General features: G+C 26.4%; 4 protein-coding genes across 9 annotated transcripts; all 4 read left to right on the forward strand.

Moving 5' to 3' along the window:
• Positions 1-1084: 1084 nt before the first annotated feature.
• LOC142645195 (uncharacterized) lies at positions 1085-3805 on the forward strand. 2 transcript variants are annotated; one of them, XM_075820903.1, is made up of 2 exons: positions 1085-2837; positions 2880-3805. In XM_075820903.1, the coding sequence occupies exons 1-2, from the start codon at positions 1132-1134 to the stop codon at positions 3784-3786; spliced, it is 2613 nt and encodes an 870-aa protein (XP_075677018.1). In that variant the 5' UTR covers positions 1085-1131; the 3' UTR covers positions 3787-3805. The 2 variants fall into 2 exon arrangements, with proteins under 2 accessions (XP_075677018.1, XP_075677019.1); XM_075820904.1 differs by having other exon boundaries at positions 1344-1365; positions 1436-3804.
• Positions 3806-3930: 125 nt separating this feature from the next.
• LOC142645221 (uncharacterized) lies at positions 3931-5492 on the forward strand. Its single transcript, XM_075820968.1, has 3 exons — positions 3931-4228; positions 4295-5145; positions 5479-5492. Exons 1-3 carry the CDS (start codon positions 4152-4154, stop codon positions 5490-5492), a joined length of 942 nt encoding a protein of 313 aa, XP_075677083.1. The 5' UTR covers positions 3931-4151.
• Positions 5294-7455, forward strand: LOC142645264 (uncharacterized). Of its 3 annotated transcripts, XM_075821144.1 has the most exons (4): positions 5294-5737; positions 5801-6116; positions 6366-7155; positions 7225-7455. In XM_075821144.1, exons 1-3 carry the CDS (start codon positions 5526-5528, stop codon positions 6858-6860), a joined length of 1023 nt encoding a protein of 340 aa, XP_075677259.1. In that variant the 5' UTR covers positions 5294-5525; the 3' UTR covers positions 6861-7155; positions 7225-7455. The 3 variants fall into 3 exon arrangements, with proteins under 3 accessions (XP_075677259.1, XP_075677257.1, XP_075677258.1); XM_075821142.1 differs by having other exon boundaries at positions 5801-7155; XM_075821143.1 differs by having other exon boundaries at positions 5809-7155.
• An 8051-nt stretch (positions 7456-15506) lies between these two features.
• LOC113794079 (uncharacterized) lies at positions 15507-20587 on the forward strand. Of its 3 annotated transcripts, XM_075820875.1 has the most exons (7): positions 15507-15726; positions 15832-15928; positions 16331-17002; positions 17069-18050; positions 18115-18591; positions 18665-19910; positions 20024-20587. In XM_075820875.1, the coding sequence occupies exons 3-7, from the start codon at positions 16394-16396 to the stop codon at positions 20247-20249; spliced, it is 3540 nt and encodes a 1179-aa protein (XP_075676990.1). In that variant the 5' UTR covers positions 15507-15726; positions 15832-15928; positions 16331-16393; the 3' UTR covers positions 20250-20587. The 3 variants fall into 3 exon arrangements, with proteins under 3 accessions (XP_075676990.1, XP_075676989.1, XP_075676988.1); XM_075820874.1 differs by lacking the exon at positions 15832-15928 and having other exon boundaries at positions 15508-15726; positions 16289-17002; XM_075820873.1 differs by lacking the exon at positions 15832-15928 and having other exon boundaries at positions 15508-15726.
• Positions 20588-20790: the final 203 nt, after the last annotated feature.

Below are 20790 nucleotides of genomic sequence, written 5' to 3' on the forward strand. Positions count from 1 at the left end.
TTTATTTATAATATCCAAAGGAAACGACAGAAAAAATTAACATTTTTATTAAATAATCATCAAGCACATTTTATTATGGTTGATAATGGTTATCAACAATTTTTAATTCATAATAATTATAAGGATAATGATGATAATCAACAACAACAACAACAATATCAACTGATAAAAGATCCGATTGAATTTAAAAAAAATAATTTTATCGGTTATATTTGTATTAGACGACGTTCAAATAATAATAATAACAATAAAAGCAGTGATTACAATTCATCATATCTAATTCGATTACAAGCCGAAAAATGTAATAATGATAATAATAATAATGATAGTTTAACAAATTCAATAATGAATTCAATTGATCATACATTTCATTCATATGGAAAATTATGTTTAGTTTCCAAACAACTAAAACAAGTTTTTATTACAAAACTTTCATTAATAAAATCAGCTAAATCAAATGTTACAAATAATCAAGAATTTCCGTTGAAAATGATAAAATTTTCGAAATTTTTTTATTGTAAATCCGGACAACGATTTACCGATGATAATTTGATTGATAAAAAAATTAAACCAAAATTTCAATCAACAACAACAACAACAACAACAACAACAACAATAGCAACAACAACAAGAGCAAAAACAACAAGAGCAAAAACAACAAGAGCAACAACAACAAAAACATTAACAACAACAAAAAAAGAAGAAGAATCAATCGATATTGCATCATTATGTTTAATAGTAATATTTATAATACTTTGTATATTTATGACTATACAATCATATTATAAAAGACGTATGAGTTTAATGGCTATTGATAGTGCTAGAATTGATGATCATATTACAAGTATTGATAGTATTAATAGTAATATTGATGGTAATATTGTTGGTAATAGTAAATTGTTATCAACATCAATGAACATTAAATCAATAATTTAATTTTTTTGTAATCATTTTTTTTTGTTGTAAAATAAAAATAATAATAAAAATTCTAAATTCGAGAAATTTTCCCTGTGAAAAATAAAATAAATTCAATTTTCGAAAAATTTTCCTCTTGTATTTAAAGTCCTGGAAAAACGAGCAATTTCATTCGAAATTCTGAAAGTTTCAAAAAGAGTTCTCAAACCGAAAAAAATGACCAAAATTGTCAAAATAGTTGTTGTCGCTAACATTGTAATAAATGTTATATTATTAAAATTTTATTCAACAACAATTATAAAATATGAACCAAGACCAAATGATTTAAATTGGTTACCAAAATCAACACATAAAGATGGTAATGATCCAATTATTGATTGTGGTTTAAAATATAAAATGAATGGATTATCAATAATGAATAATTATTTATATCAATTTGAAACATGTACTGTAATTGTTTATCCACCAATAATTGATAAACGTTTTAATAAAAATTTTACTTGTTTAAATTTTGATGAAGGTTATCGTATTGATATATTTGAAATGCCATCAGAAACATCAACTTCATTAAATGCAGCATGTTATGCATCAATGGATTCACATACATCACCTGTTTATTCATTAATCAAACCGAAAAATAATATAATTATCTATTTAATAACAAAAGATTCGGATAATACAATTGAACATTATAAATATGATACAATGGAAAAACAAATGACCAAAACAATATTATCAAAAAATGATTCAAAAAAACATTATATTATGATTGATAATGGAAAAAGACAATATTTAATTTATAGTATTTATAATCGTTATAGTAATGAATATTATTATCATTTAATTAATGATCCAATGGATGATGATAATAATAATTATAATGCATATGTTTGTATATTTCAAATGAAAAATGAACTTAATAATGTTGTTGATTATTATTATCGTTTAGATAGACAAACAAATTGTGCTGCATGGAATTTAACACATCAATTACTATCAGCAATTGATTTAACATTTAATTATCATGAATATTTATATTTTGTTTCAAAACGTAAACAATTTTTATTATTTACAATTCGATCATCATTAGAATCGAATGATTATGATCATATTTATCCAATGAAACGTTTATCATTTGATAAATTTTTTTTCTGTAATAATACACCGGATATATTTAATTTTGATCAAGAAGATAATATTGGTAAATCATTAATACAAAAAATACTATCCATTTATTTGATTATAATATTATTGATTTTATTGATGTGTGTTCTATCAATTGGTTATTATCTTAATATGAAAAGAAAAAAAACAGTTACAACTAAAACTACAACTACAATAACAAAACCAAAAGCAAAAACAACAACAACAACAACAACAACAAAATCAACAACAACAACAACAACAATAACCAAAAAAGCATTGATAGATAAAAGTTATTCACAAACACCGACAACAACAAGGACTAGAAAAATGTTACCATTATTAATCAAAATACCTCCAATGACGATAAAAGTAATACCAACAAAATCAACAGCAACACCAGAAATTATAGAAAAAATGACACAAGCATTAACTGAATTTCCATCAATAAAGATAAAAGAAATACCACAAAAATCAACATTGAAACCACCACCAATGGCAACAAAATCATCAACAAAATTGACCAAAATTCCATCAATGAAGATGAAAGAAGCAACATCAAAATCATCATTGGAACCACCGCCACCAATGGCGACTAAATCAACAACAAAATTGACCAAAATTCCATCAATGGCGATGAGAGAAATGTCATCAAAATCAACAATAGCGCCGCCGCCACCGACACCAATGGCAACAAAATCAACAACAAAATTAACCGAAATTCCATCAGTGACGATAAAAGAAATACAAAAAAAATCAGCATCGGAAGAACCACCACCGCCACCAATGGCAGCAAAATCAACAATAGCGCCGCCGCCACTACCACCAATGGCAGCAAAATCAACAGCAAAATTAACCAAAATTCCATCTATGACGATGAAAGAAGCAACATCAAAATCAACATCGGAAGAACCACCACCGCCACCAATGGAAACAAAATTAACCAAAATTCCATCTATGACGATGAAAGAAGCAACATCAAAATCAACATTAGCGCCACCACCACCTCCTACACCTCCGCCGCCACCATCACCAATGGCAGCAAAATCAACAACAAAATTAGCCGAAATTCCATCTATGACGATGAAAGAAGCAACATCAAAATCAACATCGGAAGAACCACCACCGCCACCAATGGAAACAAAATTAATCAAAATTCCATCTATGACGATGAAAGAAGCAACATCAAAATCAACATTAGCGCCACCACCACCTCCTCCACCTCCGCCGCCACCATCACCAATGGCAGCAAAATCAACAACAAAATTAGCCGAAATTCCATCTATGACGATGAAAGAAATACCACCAAAATCAACATCGGAAGAACCACCACCGCCACCAATGGAAACAAAATTAACCAAAATTCCATCTATGACGATGAAAGAAGCAACATCAAAATCAACATTAGCGCCACCGCCACCTCCTCCACCTCCGCCGCCACCACCACCAATGGCAACAAAATCACCAACAAAATTGACCAAAGTTGCATCAATGGCGATGAGAGAAATATCATCAAAATCAACATTAGCGTCACTGCCACCTCCGCCCCCACCACCACCACAGCCACTGTCACCTATGACAAAACAAATAATGTTTCCAAAATTATCACCAACAACAATAATAAAAGTGGAACCAAAAACAACAACAACAAATGATGATTTTTCGAATTCTGATGTAAAATATAAAATACTTTCATGGGAAGAAAAATTGAATCTAAAAAAATATTGATTTGAAATTCTGATTAGAATTATTTTTTCCATTTTAGAAATTAATAAAAAAAAATTCAAAAAAATTTCCATTCAATGTTTTGAATTACAATCAATATCGTGATGAATACCGCTGTGTATTATTTGTCAAATTTTGTGCACCGAAGAAAAACCCCCGCAAGAGAAATCGATGATTAATTAATTCATTGATTGATTCATTTGTTTTCTGTTATTTGTTCCCCATTTGGTTGTCATCGAAACATATCGGCTAAAGACCACCATCATCATAAATGAAACCAAATTGAAATGACATTCACAATCAATCAATCAAAGTGACACAAACCAAAACCAGAAAGAAAAAAGATTCGCATTTCGATCTTCAGCAAAATGTTATCAAACAATTTTTTTACCACAGAAACATTGGATAAAAATCATCTTTTAAATTGGTTTCTTTTACTTTTTGGGTAATTATAATTTTGATTTTTTTAAAGTCCGTAACCTTTGTTTTTTCTCACGTTTACAAATTCCAGTAATACAGGTATACAATTAAAATCATTCAATTATCGTAATGGACAAAATTTCATTCATACATTATGTAACATTATAATTACTGTTTGTATAAATTTATATTATAATCTTATTGCAATACCATTATGGGATTATGATGCCATACGTAATTCATTAGAAACAGCAAAAGCATTAAATAATTTTATGTCCATATTTGGTATTTATTATTTACATGCATTTTTAATTTTAATACCAATATTATTAAATTATATTGGACCATTAATAACTGAACTGATATCATTATCAATATTTAAAAATATTTATAAAAATAAACGAAAATCATCAAAAGTAATGGCAACTATTTTATTTATAATCATATTGAATTGTTTAGAATTTACAATATTTGCCGGTTCATTGAATATGAAAAATAAACGTACATTTTGGACGGTAATATTTGAATTTTTTACAAATTATTATATATGTATTATTTATTATATATCAAGTTTTACATTAAATTATGTAAAATTTGCTACTATTGAAATATTTCATAATGTTATCATTACAAATTATAATCAACAATCAAAAAATATTGAAAATATAATCAAACAAATTAGTTTAATTGCAAAAATTAATCGAAAATTATCCTGGATTCTATCACCAATGTTATCAATAGCTATTTGTACATCATCATTGGATATGATTGTTTTGTTAATGTGGTTTAAAGGAATTGGTTGGAATTTTTTTCATACATTACTTGCATCATTATTAACATGGTTTTATATTGCCTATCTAATCTATTTAGATAATCAAATTCAACAAATATTTCAACAAACAATACGATCGGTTATTGATAATAATTTATTTAAATGTTGTGGTAATTGTAATTATGTTTATTATTATCAAAAAAATGATGAACAGGAAAAAAAATCTATTCAATTATTTTTCTGCATTCATAAACAACGTTTAATTGAATGTTATAGACTTTATGAAAAGGATTTTTATATGAATCTGTTTCATGTTTGTCGTATTGATTATCATTTTCTATTAGATTCATTTATATTTATTTTAATATTTGTTGTTATTTCATTGCAAACTTGATTATAAAAATTTTGTATTTACAAATTTTGGTTATTAACAAAAAAAAAATTCAATAAAATTGTTATTATTTTGTCTGGCATAAAAATTGTAATTATTCAATTGAATGTAGAGATCGATAATTAATCAATTGATTGATTGAATTTTCATCAATGATTCATGGGTTGTCATCGAAACCAAAAACAAAACAAAACAAAAAACAGCAAAATTTATAACAAAACAAAAATAAAAAACAAAATAAAAATGTTTGCAACAACATTTCAATCTTGTAATCGAAGAAAAATGTCTTTGAAAAGTGAAAATAAACATCTGGAAAGCGTTGATGATGAGGATAGAAATTATCTACTCGATTGGTTTCAAATTTGCTTCGGGTAAGTAAATTATCAATCATCGATCTTTTTTCTATTAAAAAATTGAATTTTGAATTACAAAAGTTATATAGGAATTCAGCTAAAACCAATAAATTTTTCGAAAAAATTACTAATATGGAATATTCTGATAATTATAATTATAAATTGTTATTATAAAATTCTCGTTTCACAATTATATTGGGATAATAATGTTATGAAAAATTCATCAAAAATAAATAAAAATTTAAATAATTTCATGTCCCTTATTGGTGGTTATTATTTACAAATATCAATTATAATTAATCCAATTATATTCCTATCAATTGGATCATCAATAAATCATTTAATGTCTGATAAAATATTTACAAGGATTTATAATTCCCGTCAAAAATCTTGGAATGTAATTGGAAAATATTCAATAATTATACTAACAGATTTTATTGAATTTACAATATTTTCAATTCTGTTCGAATGGAATGAAAAACATTGTAAATGGGAAATTTTTATCGAAATTTTTACAAATTATTTTCTTTGTTTAATGTTTTTTTTACCATTTTTCATTTTGAATTATATAAAATTTGCTACATTTGAATGGTTTGATCAAATATCCATCGATAATGATAAAAATATTGAATCAATAATCAAACAGATAAATCATATGGCCATTATAAATCGAAAAATATCCCGAAATTTATCACCAATATTATCAATAGTTATAATTAGTTCAATAATCGATATAATCGTTTTATTTATGTGGTTTCAAAATTATGATTTAAATTTTCTACGTAGTTTTATATCATCATTAACAACATGGCTATATTTGGGTTATCTAATTCAATTGGATAGTAATTCTATCAGAAAATTTCAATTTATAATTGAAAAATTTATAAATGAAAATTTATTTAAATGCTGTAAACATAATAATAATAATGATAATAATTGTTGTTGTTGTTGCTGTTCAAAACAACAACAAAAGAATAATATAATATTTTGTCAACAAAAACAACGTCTTATCGAATGTTATCGTTTATATAGACATGATTTTCAAATGAATTTATTTAAATTATGTTCAATTGATTGTAATTTTCTATTACAATCATTTTTATTTATATTAATATTTGTTGTTATTTCATTACAAACTTGATTAATTTTTTTGTAAAAACAAAAACAAAAAAAATTGTAATTATTTAATTGAATGTAGAGATCAATATGATAAATAAATTGATTGATTGAATGTTTCTACTCTTATCGATCTGGTTGTCATCGTAACCAGTGACCGAAAAAAAAACATTACAAAAATTTACAACAAAACAAAATGAAAATGTTTGTAAACATTTTATTCTGGTAATCGAAGAAAAAATGTCTTTAAAAAATCAGGAAAACGTTGTTGTTGATGATGATAGAAATTATCTACTCGATTGGTTTCAAATTTTATTTGGGTAAGTAATTATCAATCATCAATCTTTTATTCAATATTTTAATTAAATTTTTAAAATTACAAAAAAAAGTTATATAGGAATTCAGCTAAAACCAATAAATTTTTCAAAAAAATTACTAATATGGAATATTCTGATAAACATTATTATAAATGTTTATTACAAAATTATCATACAAACATTATTCTGGGATTATAATGTAATGAAAAATTCATCAAATATAAATAAAAATTTAAATAATTTTATGTCATTAATTGGTGGTTATTATTTACAAATAATCCTTATAATCAATCCAATTATATTCCTATCGATTGGATCAACATTAAATCAATTAATGTCTGATACAATATTTACAAGGATTTATAATTCCCGTCAAAAATCTTGGAATGTAATTGGAAAATATTCAATAATTATACTAACAGATTTTATTGAATTTACATTGATACCAATTTTATTCAAAATGAATGAAAAACAACGTCATATATGGCAAATAATTTTTGAAATGTTTACCGATTATTATATTTTTGTATTATTTTTTTTATCATTTTTTATTTTAAATTATTTAAAATTTGCTACTTCCGAATGGTTTGATCAAATATCTGATCGTATTGATAATTTTCAAAAACAAAAAAAAGTAAATTTAGAATCAATAATCAAAGAAATTGGTCAAATGGCCGGAATAAATCGAATGATTTTATCAATATTATCACCATTATTATTGATATTTGCAGCAAGTTCAATAATCGATCTGATCGTTTTGTTTATGTGGTTTCAAAATTATGATTTAAATTTTTTACGTAATTTATTATCAACATTAACAACATGGTTTTATTTGGGTTATATTATCTATTTAACGGAAAATTCATTACAAAAATTTCAACAAATAACTAGAAAATTTATTGATAATAATTTATTCAGATGTTGCGGTTATTGTCAATCGAATAACCAAATGAAATATTCGAAAAATGCATCATTTCAATTCTGTCAACAAAAACAACGTCTCATTGAATGTTATCGTTTATATCGACAAGATTTTCAAATGTATCTATTTTATATTTGTCCATTTGATTTACATTTTATATTGGATTCATTTTTATTTACATTAATATTTGTTATTATTTCGTTACAAACTTGAAAGATATTTATAGAATAAAATGATGATAATAATTTCCAAAGAATAATTATTTATTAACCATGTAGTGGTAGTGGTGGTGCCATTTTTTTTCTTTTGATCAAAAACAGAATTCGGCCTCCGCAATTCAATCGATTCTCGTTTATCGATAGCGAAATGATACAATATCGATTTCATTGTTTTGACGTTATGCAAATGTGCAATGATGATACTGATAATGATAATTAGCTCCCCCCTTACAAAAACGATTCATAACAAGTTTTATCTTGTCATTTTGAAGCCAAAAATGAAATTGTTTTTCACACTATAATCGTTTTGTTTTTTCAAGTTGTTTTTCAACATTTTTTGTTTTTACCATCATTATTATCATGGATATTGAATTGGATCGAAATCATCATCATTATCAACAACATCATTATTCACTTAATCGAAACAAAATAATAATAATGAAAAATTATCTTTTACATTGGTTTTTCTTCAATGCCATAGGGTAAGTGTAGATTTTTTTTTTTGTTAATCCGCCAACACACTAGACGGAAAATGATAAACAAAACAGAATTTTTACTAAAAAAATCTAAAATAATTTACAAATAGATATTGTGGTATACAATTAAAACCAATCAGACTAAATGATTGGAAATCCATTATAAATATGGCTATAAATTTATTTATAAATCTGATAATATTAACAAATTTTGTTATAAAACGTGAATTTGGTTGGAATACCGATCCGAATGATCTAAATCAAACATATAAAAATTTTAATCATTTTATATCGATAACAACAAATTATTATGCACCATTTTTATGGTTATTTATAATCATTTATCAATATTTTAATGGTAAACAATTGATACGTTTGATGGAGCAAAAATCATTTCAATTAATTTATAATTGCCGTAGACAAACATTAATTGTAATTATAACAATGATAATATTTATCAGTCCTTATATTCATGAACAATTTGAAGAAATATTCATGGCTTCTAATCAAACCAGAACAATCATTCGACAATTACATATATATTGTATAAATCTTTGCTATTTTCTACCATTATTTTTTGTAAATTATGTTAAATATGCAACATTGAAACGTTTACAATCATTACGGAAATCGGAAAAACGCTACAATAATCATCGTTATAATTCGATGATGATCAATAAAAAAATTTTACAAGAAATGAAAATATTATCAAATTTAAATCGTAAATTTGCTCGAATTATATCACCATTACTATTGGCCTGTTTATTATCATATAGTTACATTACGAGAATTATATATGATTTTTTTTGGTAAAAAATCTAGTTTTTGGCAAAATTTATTCGATGCAATCATTTATCATGGTATTGATCATCCATTTTTAATGCCAATGTTATTGATGGTTTATGTTAAATATGCAACAATTGAATCGATTAAATTGATTAATCATAACGATGATATCGATAGTATCGATAGTCAAACATCGATTGGTCAACAACAAGAAGATAATCGGATAAAAAACCTGAATATGGAAAGAATTAAACTGGAAAAAATTCAAAATTTAGCCAAATTAAATCGGAAATTTTCCGGAATTTTATCACCATTATTATCGATTTGTATCGTTGCATTTAATATTGATATGATAACATTTTTTTTCTGGAATATTAATGAACCAGATTTTTTCGAAACATTTTTAGCTCTATCATCATATTGGCTGTATTTAACATATGTTATTTATTTGGATGAAAAAATACAAAAATTATTGAAAAAAATAAATGAAAATTCAAATAATCAATTAAAATGCTGTGGTTATTGTCATCAATATCGATTGTTTCAGAAATTATATCAATCTATCGATAGTATCGATGGTGATGGAAAAAAGTTTATCATAAAAAGTTATTACTGTAGCCATAATATAAAACATTTGGAATTTTTTCAAGAATATTCATTAGATTTTCAAATAAATTTATTTCAAATTTGTTCAATGAATTTTACATTTTTATTAAAATCATTTTTATTTACAATATTATTTATTATATTATCATTACAGACAAAATTTTATTTGTAACAAAATTTCATTACAAATTCATTAAAAAATTCAAAAATTAAATTAAAATCAATTTAAAAAAATGAAAATTTAAAGAACTTTAAACTTTCTGGTTTTCATTATGAAAATTACAAACTTTTTAGTTATGATTTTGTTCATCATCATCATCATCACCATTCAAATAGCATCATCATTATCATCATCATCAGGATTAAAACCTTTCGATACCAAACAATCGATTTTTGAATCCAATCATAGTAACAGTAATGAATCAATAATTGATTGTGGTGTAAAAAATAAAATGTATGGTCTATCCATCCTGGATAATAATCTATATCAATTTGAAAATTGTTCGGTTATAATTTATTCAAACATTGCTGAACATTTTGTGACCGAACTACCAATAATAATATTAAATAATGGTACACGTTATCAATTTCAATTACAAATTCAATCTATAAATGAATCATATTGTTTACCACCACCATCATCATCATCATCATCTTCAACAACATCAACATCGACATTATCATATTCAATGATACGTTTGAATAATACTGATCATAAATATCATAATCATATATTATTATATTTTATAATTAGGAAACAAAATACAATTATTGATTATAAAGTTTATAATTTTAATCTACGAACAAATTTTCATCAAATTCGTCAACATTATAATCCAAATATTCATTATATAATGATTGTATCGAATCAACAACATTTTATTATTCATAATGATTATTATAATCATGATGGTAGTAATAATAACGGTAATCATGATGATGATCAAAGTAATTTTAATCAATTTCAATTAATAAAAGATCCATTAATTTACAACACTGATAATAAACCATTGGGTATTTTTTGTATTTATTTTAATCCAAATTTATATCAAACGGTTATTGTTTTATTACAAATCAATGGTAATCATACAACATTATGTAAATCATGGTTTAAAACAAAATTATTATTTGAACAAATAAATTTATCAATTACATATGAAGGAAAATTATATCTAATATCAAAACATTTGAATTTAGTTTATGTTATTGATGAAAATATTCTATCAACAAAAAATCAATCACAAGAATTTCCATTAATTACAATAACAATTAATAATTTTTTTGTTTGTAAAAAACCAAAACTTAATGATGGTGATGATGTAATTTTTCCAAAAACATTTCTAATCATATACGTTACAATTTTTACAATATTTTCCTATTCAATTATATGTTATGAATCAAAAATTAGACAATAAAAATATTTTCCTTTTTTTATTTTTTTACAAATTACAACAAAATTTCAATTACAAATTTCATTAAAAAAATTCAAAAATTAAATTTAAAAAAATTGGAAATTCAAAGAACTTTATATTTTGTTTTTTTACTGAGTTTGTTGTTGTTTGACTCTTTTTTTTCTAATCAGAACGGAATTTGTAAATATATTTAAAAAAATTGAACATGAATTATCAATTTTATTTATCGTTTATCATCATTATATTTATAATTTTTTCAACGAATAATAACAACAACATTGTTGAATGTGATCTTCTTTATCAATATATAACAAAAGCTACAACAACAACCACAACGACGACAACAACAAGAGAGCCAGAAATAGAAAGAGTAAAAATTACAGTAGTGATTATTAGACGTAGAGGACATAGAAAAAGAGGAAAAATAACAACAAAAATTAACAATGATCATTATTTTGATAAAACAAATGAACGGCCAACTAGACCAACAATAATATGGCCACCAACACCTCGAACTAGACCACCAATACCCTACGTTCCACCTCCAACTCCTGCACTGCCACCGCCACCACCACGACTATCAATAACAACAGGAAAAACATTTTGGGAATCATTTTGGGAAAAATTGGATAATTTTTATCATTGGCTTGATGAATTTCATCGTGATGCACCGAAAAAATTTTGGCTAACACTGATTGGATTTGAAATTTTTTTAATTACAATCGGTTGTTTGATTGGTGGTTAATTTTTCAAATAAATTTTTTTCGTAACATGATTTGAGCGCCATCTCTTAACATTATTTATGATTAGTTTTTTTTAATTCAATCAAACTTTCAAATCAAATTAATCAAGAAATTTTTTCTTTTCTTTTTTTCAATCTTCTTAATAAATAAATAAAACCAAAAACGAAAAATGAATTTTTGTTTTCTGTCTTTTGATTTTGTGTTGTTTGATTGGAAAATTTCCCGGAAAAGAAAAATTCCCAGGAAACAAATGAATTTTCATTTTCAATCACATTTATCATCGATCATTATCATCATCATCATTATAACGATAATTATTGAACATTGTTTGGCAATGAGAGAATATCCAAAAAAAAGAACAACATTACGAACAACAACATATAATAATTCGGATTTTTTTGAACAAATGGAAAAACATCGAAAGATTAATAACGGTAATGATTCAATTGATCATGATGGACCATCAACTAGATCACCAACACCATCAATATCAACAGAAAAATCGTCGTTTGAGGAAGGAAGTTTTTTACAAATATTAGATTCATTTTATCGTTGGTTAGATAAATATCATCATGATGAACCAAAACGATATTGGTTAACAATGTTTACATTGGAAATTGTTTGGATTATAATCGGTTATATGGCTGGTCGTCAATTTCATTGAGAAATATAAATTTGAATAAAATCTTGTAACATGATTTGAGCGCCATCTCGTAACATTATTCATAATTAGTTTTTAATTTAACACTAAAATCAAATTAAATCAAAAAATTCTTTTTAAAATCTGAACAAATAAATAAATAAAGCCAAACGAAATTGAAATTTTGTTTTTTCTTAGTTTGATTTTTGTGTTTGCTTGATCGGAAAATTTCCAGAAAAGAAAATTTCCAGAAAAGAAAAATTCCCGAAACAAAATGAAATTTTATTTTCAATCAAATTTATCATCGATAATCATCATTATAATGATAATTATTATTATTATTATGGATTTTTGTAATCAATATTGTTTGGCAATGAAAAAAAATCATCCAAAAAAACGTAATAAACGTTATAAACGTGATATAGAATTATATGATTATGATAATCCAGAACAAGAACCAATCATTACAACGACAATGGCAAATGAAGCGCAAACTGAACAAAAAACTGAACAACCTGGACAACAAACTGAACAATCATCAACATCAACAGAAGGAAAATCATTTGTGGATACAATTTTTGGCAAATTTGATTCATTTTATCATTGGTTAGATGAATATCATCATGATTCACCAAAACAATATTGGATAACATTGTTTGCATTTGAAATTGTTTTAATTTTAATTGGTTATTGTTTAGGTCGTCAATTGACACCAAGCAGACCATAACCAAAAACATTATTCCAATTTTTTTTAGAAAAAAAAATAAAAAAAAATTTAATAAAAAAACGCCGTAACGTTATTTGTGAATTGCGCTTAGATTTATTCCAATAAGTAATTATTTTCTTCGAATATTTCAAATTATAATTGAATTTCAGATTTTCAGAATCAAATAAAAAGGAAATCAGAATTGAATGGAATTGGGAAAATAATTCGCTGTTGTTGTTTTTTTCTTTCTGGTTTCTCTGTTGAATTACACATTCTAATCAATCGATTTTCATACCTGGTCCAGCAAAATGAATTTTTTTCAATTAAATTTATCGATTATCATTATGAATATGATTCTAATCACCAACAACAACATTGAATGTCAACAACAACAACAACAACAAAAACATCGACGATTTCAACAGCAAAAACAACAACAACAACAAGAAGAATATTTTCATCAACGTGCTTCATTACAATTACGAAAAAAACAATTAAAACAAAATTTATTATATTTGAACAACATTGACAACAACAACAACAACAACAAGATAACAAAAATACCGAAACCAATAACATTATCATATAAAAATATAATCCGGAATTTAGCTAATGATCCATCATCATTAACAAATATAAAACCAAATTTAAATTATAATGATACTGATCCATCGGATAATGAATCAGAATTAGAATCAATATATGATTTTATGAAAGAAAATCCAAAAACATTTTGGATATTTGTAATACTTATTATAATGGTTATTTTTTTATTTGGTTATGCTATCGGTGGTTGTTTCAAAACAAAAAATGTAATAAATCATTAAACGAAAAAACTTGAATCTTATCTTGATTTTTTTTGATTAAAATTACTAAAAATTAATTATAATTAAAAGAATAAATAAATAAATAGAAGAAAAAAAGTTTTTTTTTGTGATCAAGAAGTTTTCTTGGGAAAAAAAGTTTCTTTCATTCATTTTTTTTCATAATTTGGTTTTTTGTTTCCGAAAAGTTTCCCTAAAAATTGTATTGATTTTTTCGATCCGAAAAAAAACAAGTTTAATCTGATGTTGTTTGGTTTAATTAACTGACAAAAACATGGAATTTTTGTTTTTTTTTCCAGAAAAAAATATATCCCTAAACATCCATTAATTAACCGGGGATTCATTGAATTCACGCAATGCGTATAAATAGCTAACAAAGCCGGCTATATACACACTGATTTATCGAGAATATTTTTTTTGTACTGAATTTGATCCCAGTAAATTGAAATTTTAAATTGAAAAATTTTCAATTTAACCCGAACGACAAAAATAAAAATCAAAGGTAAATTGAAAACAAAAAAACACCCGAAGAATTAAGTGGAATCGCAGATGGTAAACCACAAAAATTTTCTTTTTTTTTTTTCTTTTAACCTTGTAAAGAATATTCCTGGTAAATGAAACAACTTTCTCTCTCTCTCTCTGGATGTTGTATGTTTTCATTCCGAAAGAATATAACGAATTTCAAATTCAATTATCAGGAGAGAGAGTAAGTGAGAGAGAGAGAAATATAGATAGAATGAAGATAGAGACATTGAAGAATTCCAGCAACAAGAATTTTTATTTGAACATTATTCTCTCTATATGCACTATGTTGATGATGATGATCATCATCATCTTGATAATGTTTGATATAGACATGCTCCAGAAAGGAAAAATATGCAGCATTTTTTCATTGTGGTGGTGGTCGGTGGCGTTGGTGGCGTTTATATAATCCAAACAACCACCACCATCAATAATAATAAAATTACCAGTTGGATCCAAGGCAAATTCTTTCCATTTTTTTTGTTTGGCATTTCAGGCCGACCTGTGTAGATGACGAATGCGCAAATGGCTATATCTACACCAAGAATCATCAGAATCATCACCGGTTTATTATCATCATCAACAGGAGCAGATGCAGTAGCAGCAGCAGCAGTAAAAGTTCCAACTCGACAATAAAGTAGATGGATGATGATGATGATGGAAAAGTGAAGAAATAATCATCATCATTGATGAAAAAATAAAAAACGTCCGGATTTACGGTAAATAAGAATATTTTTTCTTCTTGTTGTTGTTTTTTTCACTCCGGTTATTATTATTATTATTTCCCGTACGTTAATGTCGATAATCATAATCATCATCAACAGCAACAACAACAACAACGAAAACAACCGACAAACAAAAAAAATTTCATAATCATCTTGGTTGTTGTTTGTTGGCTGTTGATAATTGTTTGGTAGTTTGGTGGGTAATGATTCGAATCCATATTCAAGAACAAGAAGAGAGAGAGAGAGAGAGAGAGAGAGAGAGATTGTTGTTGGTTTGGTTAATGGGCACCCAATAACAACAACAACAACAGAATATTCTGCACCAGAAAAAAAATATTCTGGTTATTCTGGTTATTCCTTCTGGAATCTATATATAAAAAAATTCATTTCGGTATTTGTTTGTTGTCGATTGGCAGTTGTCAGTTGTTGTTGTTGTCGTCAGTTGTTATCGGTTTTTGTTGTTGTTGTTTTTAAATTTGTTTTTTACCTGTTTGTTTTTTTGTTTGTTTGTTTCACTTTTGTTTGCCAAATTTTCATTTTTTGTTTGTTTGAAAAGTTTTAAAATTTTCCATTTTCCAATCTCTCTGTGTCATCAAAGCCAAAAATCACCATAAATCAATCAATTTTTCCATATGGCAACAGCAAGAATCGATCCGAATCAATGAAAAAAATGCCGAAAAAAATATCAAAAATAATATCGAATGCAAAAAATCGTCTTAGTTCACGAACAACATCAACACAAAAATCACCACAATCATCATCGACGACATCAACAAAATTATGGGGAACAACATCAAAATCATCGACAACAATATCATCATCATCATCAAAATCAGTTTCAATTAGAACCGGTTCATTACGATCAACATGCGATTCGGATCGTTTATTATCATCAACATATGACCATCATGATGATGAAGATACTGGACAAAGACAACAACCACCATCAAGTGATTCAATATCATTAGGAATGTCAAGAAACACTGCACAGGATGATTTTGAATCACCGGATCTCGATCTATCATCATCAAGAATTCGTAGTAAAAAATTTTCAATAAAATCAAATGATGAACAACAACAACAACAACAACAACGACAAAACGATAGTGATGAACGACAAACATCGATTAATAACGATAGTGATGGAAATAATGTTCGTAAATCATTATTAAATCGATTATTTTCATTTGGTCAACAACAACAAACAAATCAACAACAACAACAATCAAGTTCTTCAGGTTATAATGAGCTTTATGATGATCATGAAAAGGTAAGTTTTTTTTTGAATCGATTAATTGATTGATTTCTGATCGATTAATCAATGAATGAATATTAGCAATCCGAATTTTCTCGACAACATTGGTGGCAATCAGAATTTCTACTGGGTACTGAAACACATGGCCCAGTTTTGTTTGGAACATGGAACGGTGTTTTCGTAACAACTGTTGTACATTTATTTGGTGTATTAAGTTTTTTACGTTTAGGTTGGCTAGTTGGTAATGAAGGTGTACCATTATCAATAGCCATTGTATTTGTTTGCCTGCTATTCAATACAATATCATTATTGGCGGCGATTGGTATTATGGAACGTTGTGCAGCTGTACAGGCTGCACAAAATGCCGGTCATTTAACACCATTTAATCCTTTGACCAATAATGATGGACAACAACAACAACAACGTTATTTTGATCCAGAATATACCCGGCAAACAGTTTCAGCACGTGCAAACATACATATTTTAATTGCAACTGTACTTGGTTCACGTATTGGTGGTGCTATATCATTAATATATTTAATTGGACAATCAGTATCATGTGCATTACATGTTACAGGTTTTAGTGAATCTTTTATACAATTATTGGCTATTTTTATACGAAGACAATTATTATCATCAACATCGATAACATCATCAACGACTAATGATGATAACAAACAATCATTATCATCGATAGTATCGAATATATCGATTGTTGATGAACAACATCAACAATCATCATTTGTACGCACATTATCAAAATTATTATGTATCGATATTATTGAACAACAGCAAAAACATTTTGATGTAACAAAACAATCGACTATTTCAACACCATCATCATCATTATCATCATATTCAATTGAAACATCAAATAATATTCAATTAATATTAAATCCAGAATCATTTCAAATTATATCCATTTTATTGATTCTGATTCTGTTTATAATCAATATTGTTGGTGTTCGTTGGCTATTTCGATTGCAAACATTATTATTTTTAGCATTAGTTGCTGCTGTTGGTGATTTTTCTACCGGTATTTTTCATGAACATAATGATTACGGTAAATTTTTTAATTTTGAAAGGTTTTTTTTTAATTTTGAGAAATTTCCCTGTAAAAAAATTAGGATATGGTCCGATAAAAGCAAGTGAAAAAAATTTCCTAGAAAATTTATCACCAAATTTATGGTCAAAAACAACATTATGGTTACAATGGAGACAATTATTTGAAACTATAGGAATATTTTTCCCTGCTACAATTGGTGTTATGGCTGGTGTTAATATGGGTTCGGATTTGGAACGACCAACAAAATCAATACCATCTGGTTCACTAATGGCAATCATATCAAGTTTTGCCATACATATTCTATTTATATTTGGTTTATCATTAACATGTGAACGTTTAGCATTATTAAATGATTTATCAATTGGCCAACATATATCAGCTATTGGCGTATTTTATGCATTTGGTCTTTATATGTCAACAATATCATCTGCGCTTGGTTCAATGTATACTGCACCAAGAATAATGCAAAATTTAGCACAAGAATTACATTCAGTACCGATTGTAAGATGTTTTGCAAAGGGTAATGGTCCAAATAATAGTAAGTTGTTTTTTGTAAATTTTTTTTACAAAAATTATTAATTACACCCCTTAACTTTAACCCTTCACTATAGTTCCAATCAATGCATTAATATTATTTGTATTGATTACAATTGGTTTTATTATGATTGGTGGTATAAATATTCTGGCACCAATTGTAACAATACCATATTTATTAACATATGCTGCAATTGAATATGCATATTTTTCAATGGCAATGACATTTGATATACAAATACAAAGGGAAAAACGTTTTATGCAAATTTCATCACAATTAAAAACTTCGGATTCTGATACAATGATGGCTGATGATTTAATTGATCATCAACAAAAACAACAACAATCATCATCAATGGAAATTAGCATTGTTGAACTATCAAAAATAGGTGGCGCTGGTAGTGGACAATTACCATCGTCAGCATCAACAACGATTAAACGTAACCATCATCAACCATCTGAAGATACAATATCATTAACAACATCGCTTTCTGGTTTTGGTGGTGGTGGTGATCAACCATCATTACCACCACCATTATCACCATCATCTTCATCATTACAACAACAACAACAACATTTAGCTGGTTATGGTTCAATACAAAGTATAACGCAGCATATAAAAATAAAACGACGACAAAGTACACAAAGTAGTGATAGTGATACAAATGATGATCCAAATGGATCGATTATTAAATCAAATAAACAACAACAACAACAACCAAAATCAACAACAACAAAATCGACTATTTCGACTGCTGCTACTGGAACCAAAGAATCAATGATGAAAGAAAAAACCAAAACTAAAAAACCGAAAACAATTCGTCAATTAATGGCTGCTGTTAGTAATTCAGATGATGAAGATGATGATGATGATGGCCAAGATGATGATTCGGTTATAGTTGATTCTGGTGTTTCAACAACAACCATCAAAAATCAACGATCATTAATAACAAATATTAATGAAACGATAAATATGGTTAATAATCAAGATGGTGATAATGAAGATGGTGAAGATGGTCAACTGCAACGTCAAAATGATCAATTTGAATGTTTATTAATGCCAGATCCAGAATTAACAGAAATTGCTTGTAAACAAGAAATATGGTATCTACGTTTGATGAATCGTTGGATTGTATTGATTGCAGCAATAATAAAATTATTATTAATGTTTATAATTGCATGGCACTATGCAATCATTACAATGATAATGTTTTCATTATTTATTTGGATTATTGGTCATACAAATCCGGGATTTTATCCAGGTGTTTCGGAATTTTCACTTTACAAATGGATACGTTCGATTTTTTTCCGTATTAAATCATGGTAAATTTTTGATCTCTGATCTCTGATCTCTGATCTTTGATTCTTGATTTTTGATTTTTGATTTTCTGACTTCTGACTTCTGACTTTTGATTTTTGATTTTTTCTGATTCTAGGAAACCATGTTCAGGCTATAAAAACATTTTGAATAATAATTTAACGAACGATCCAAATAATGAAACAAATCTAATTGCATCATATTCATATGATCGTATTGTTTTACCCGAAACAGTTATGCCTAATTTTCATTATGATACTGATCAATTAACAAAAAATAATAATGATTATTCGGATCGACCACAATGTCATTTTACAACAACAATTAATCCACAATTAAATTGAATTACAATTTGGGGAGGGAGAAAAATGGATAATCTTCATTCATCAAATCAGAATCTTTAATCATCATATTCTTCATTCTTCATTCTTCGTTCAATCGATTTTTTGTTTGCATTTCATTCATTCATATGAAAACCAGAAAAAAATCTATAAAATGTTTGTTTGCTTGTTGATCATTGCAATTTCAATTTCATTTCTAAAAGCTTATTACCAAACACACACACACAGAGATTACAATAATTACAAAAATTTTAACTGAACAAAAAAGAAACAAAATCAAATCGAATTAAAAATTAAAAATTTTAAAAATCTTGAAATTAAAAAAAACTTAAATTTAGAAACCATTTTCACTCACTAGATGGCGATAGCTTGACTGTTAATTTTTTTCATTTATGGAACGGGTTTTTTTTTGGAAATTTTTTCCTGTGAAAAACGAAAACTTAATCTTTTTTCCAAAGGATGATGATCCGATAAGAAGAAAAAAAGGGTTATTTCGGAAAAAAAATTTTTCGTTATCAACCAGTTTATCTTGCTGCTCTCCATC

The sequence above is a fragment of the Dermatophagoides pteronyssinus genome, unplaced genomic scaffold (assembly GCF_027571235.1).
Source record: "Dermatophagoides pteronyssinus isolate colony J.1.1.1.1 unplaced genomic scaffold, Derpt_VIB-CSIC_2022.12 sq0008, whole genome shotgun sequence".
Classification (NCBI taxonomy): Eukaryota; Metazoa; Arthropoda; class Arachnida; order Sarcoptiformes; family Pyroglyphidae; genus Dermatophagoides; species Dermatophagoides pteronyssinus.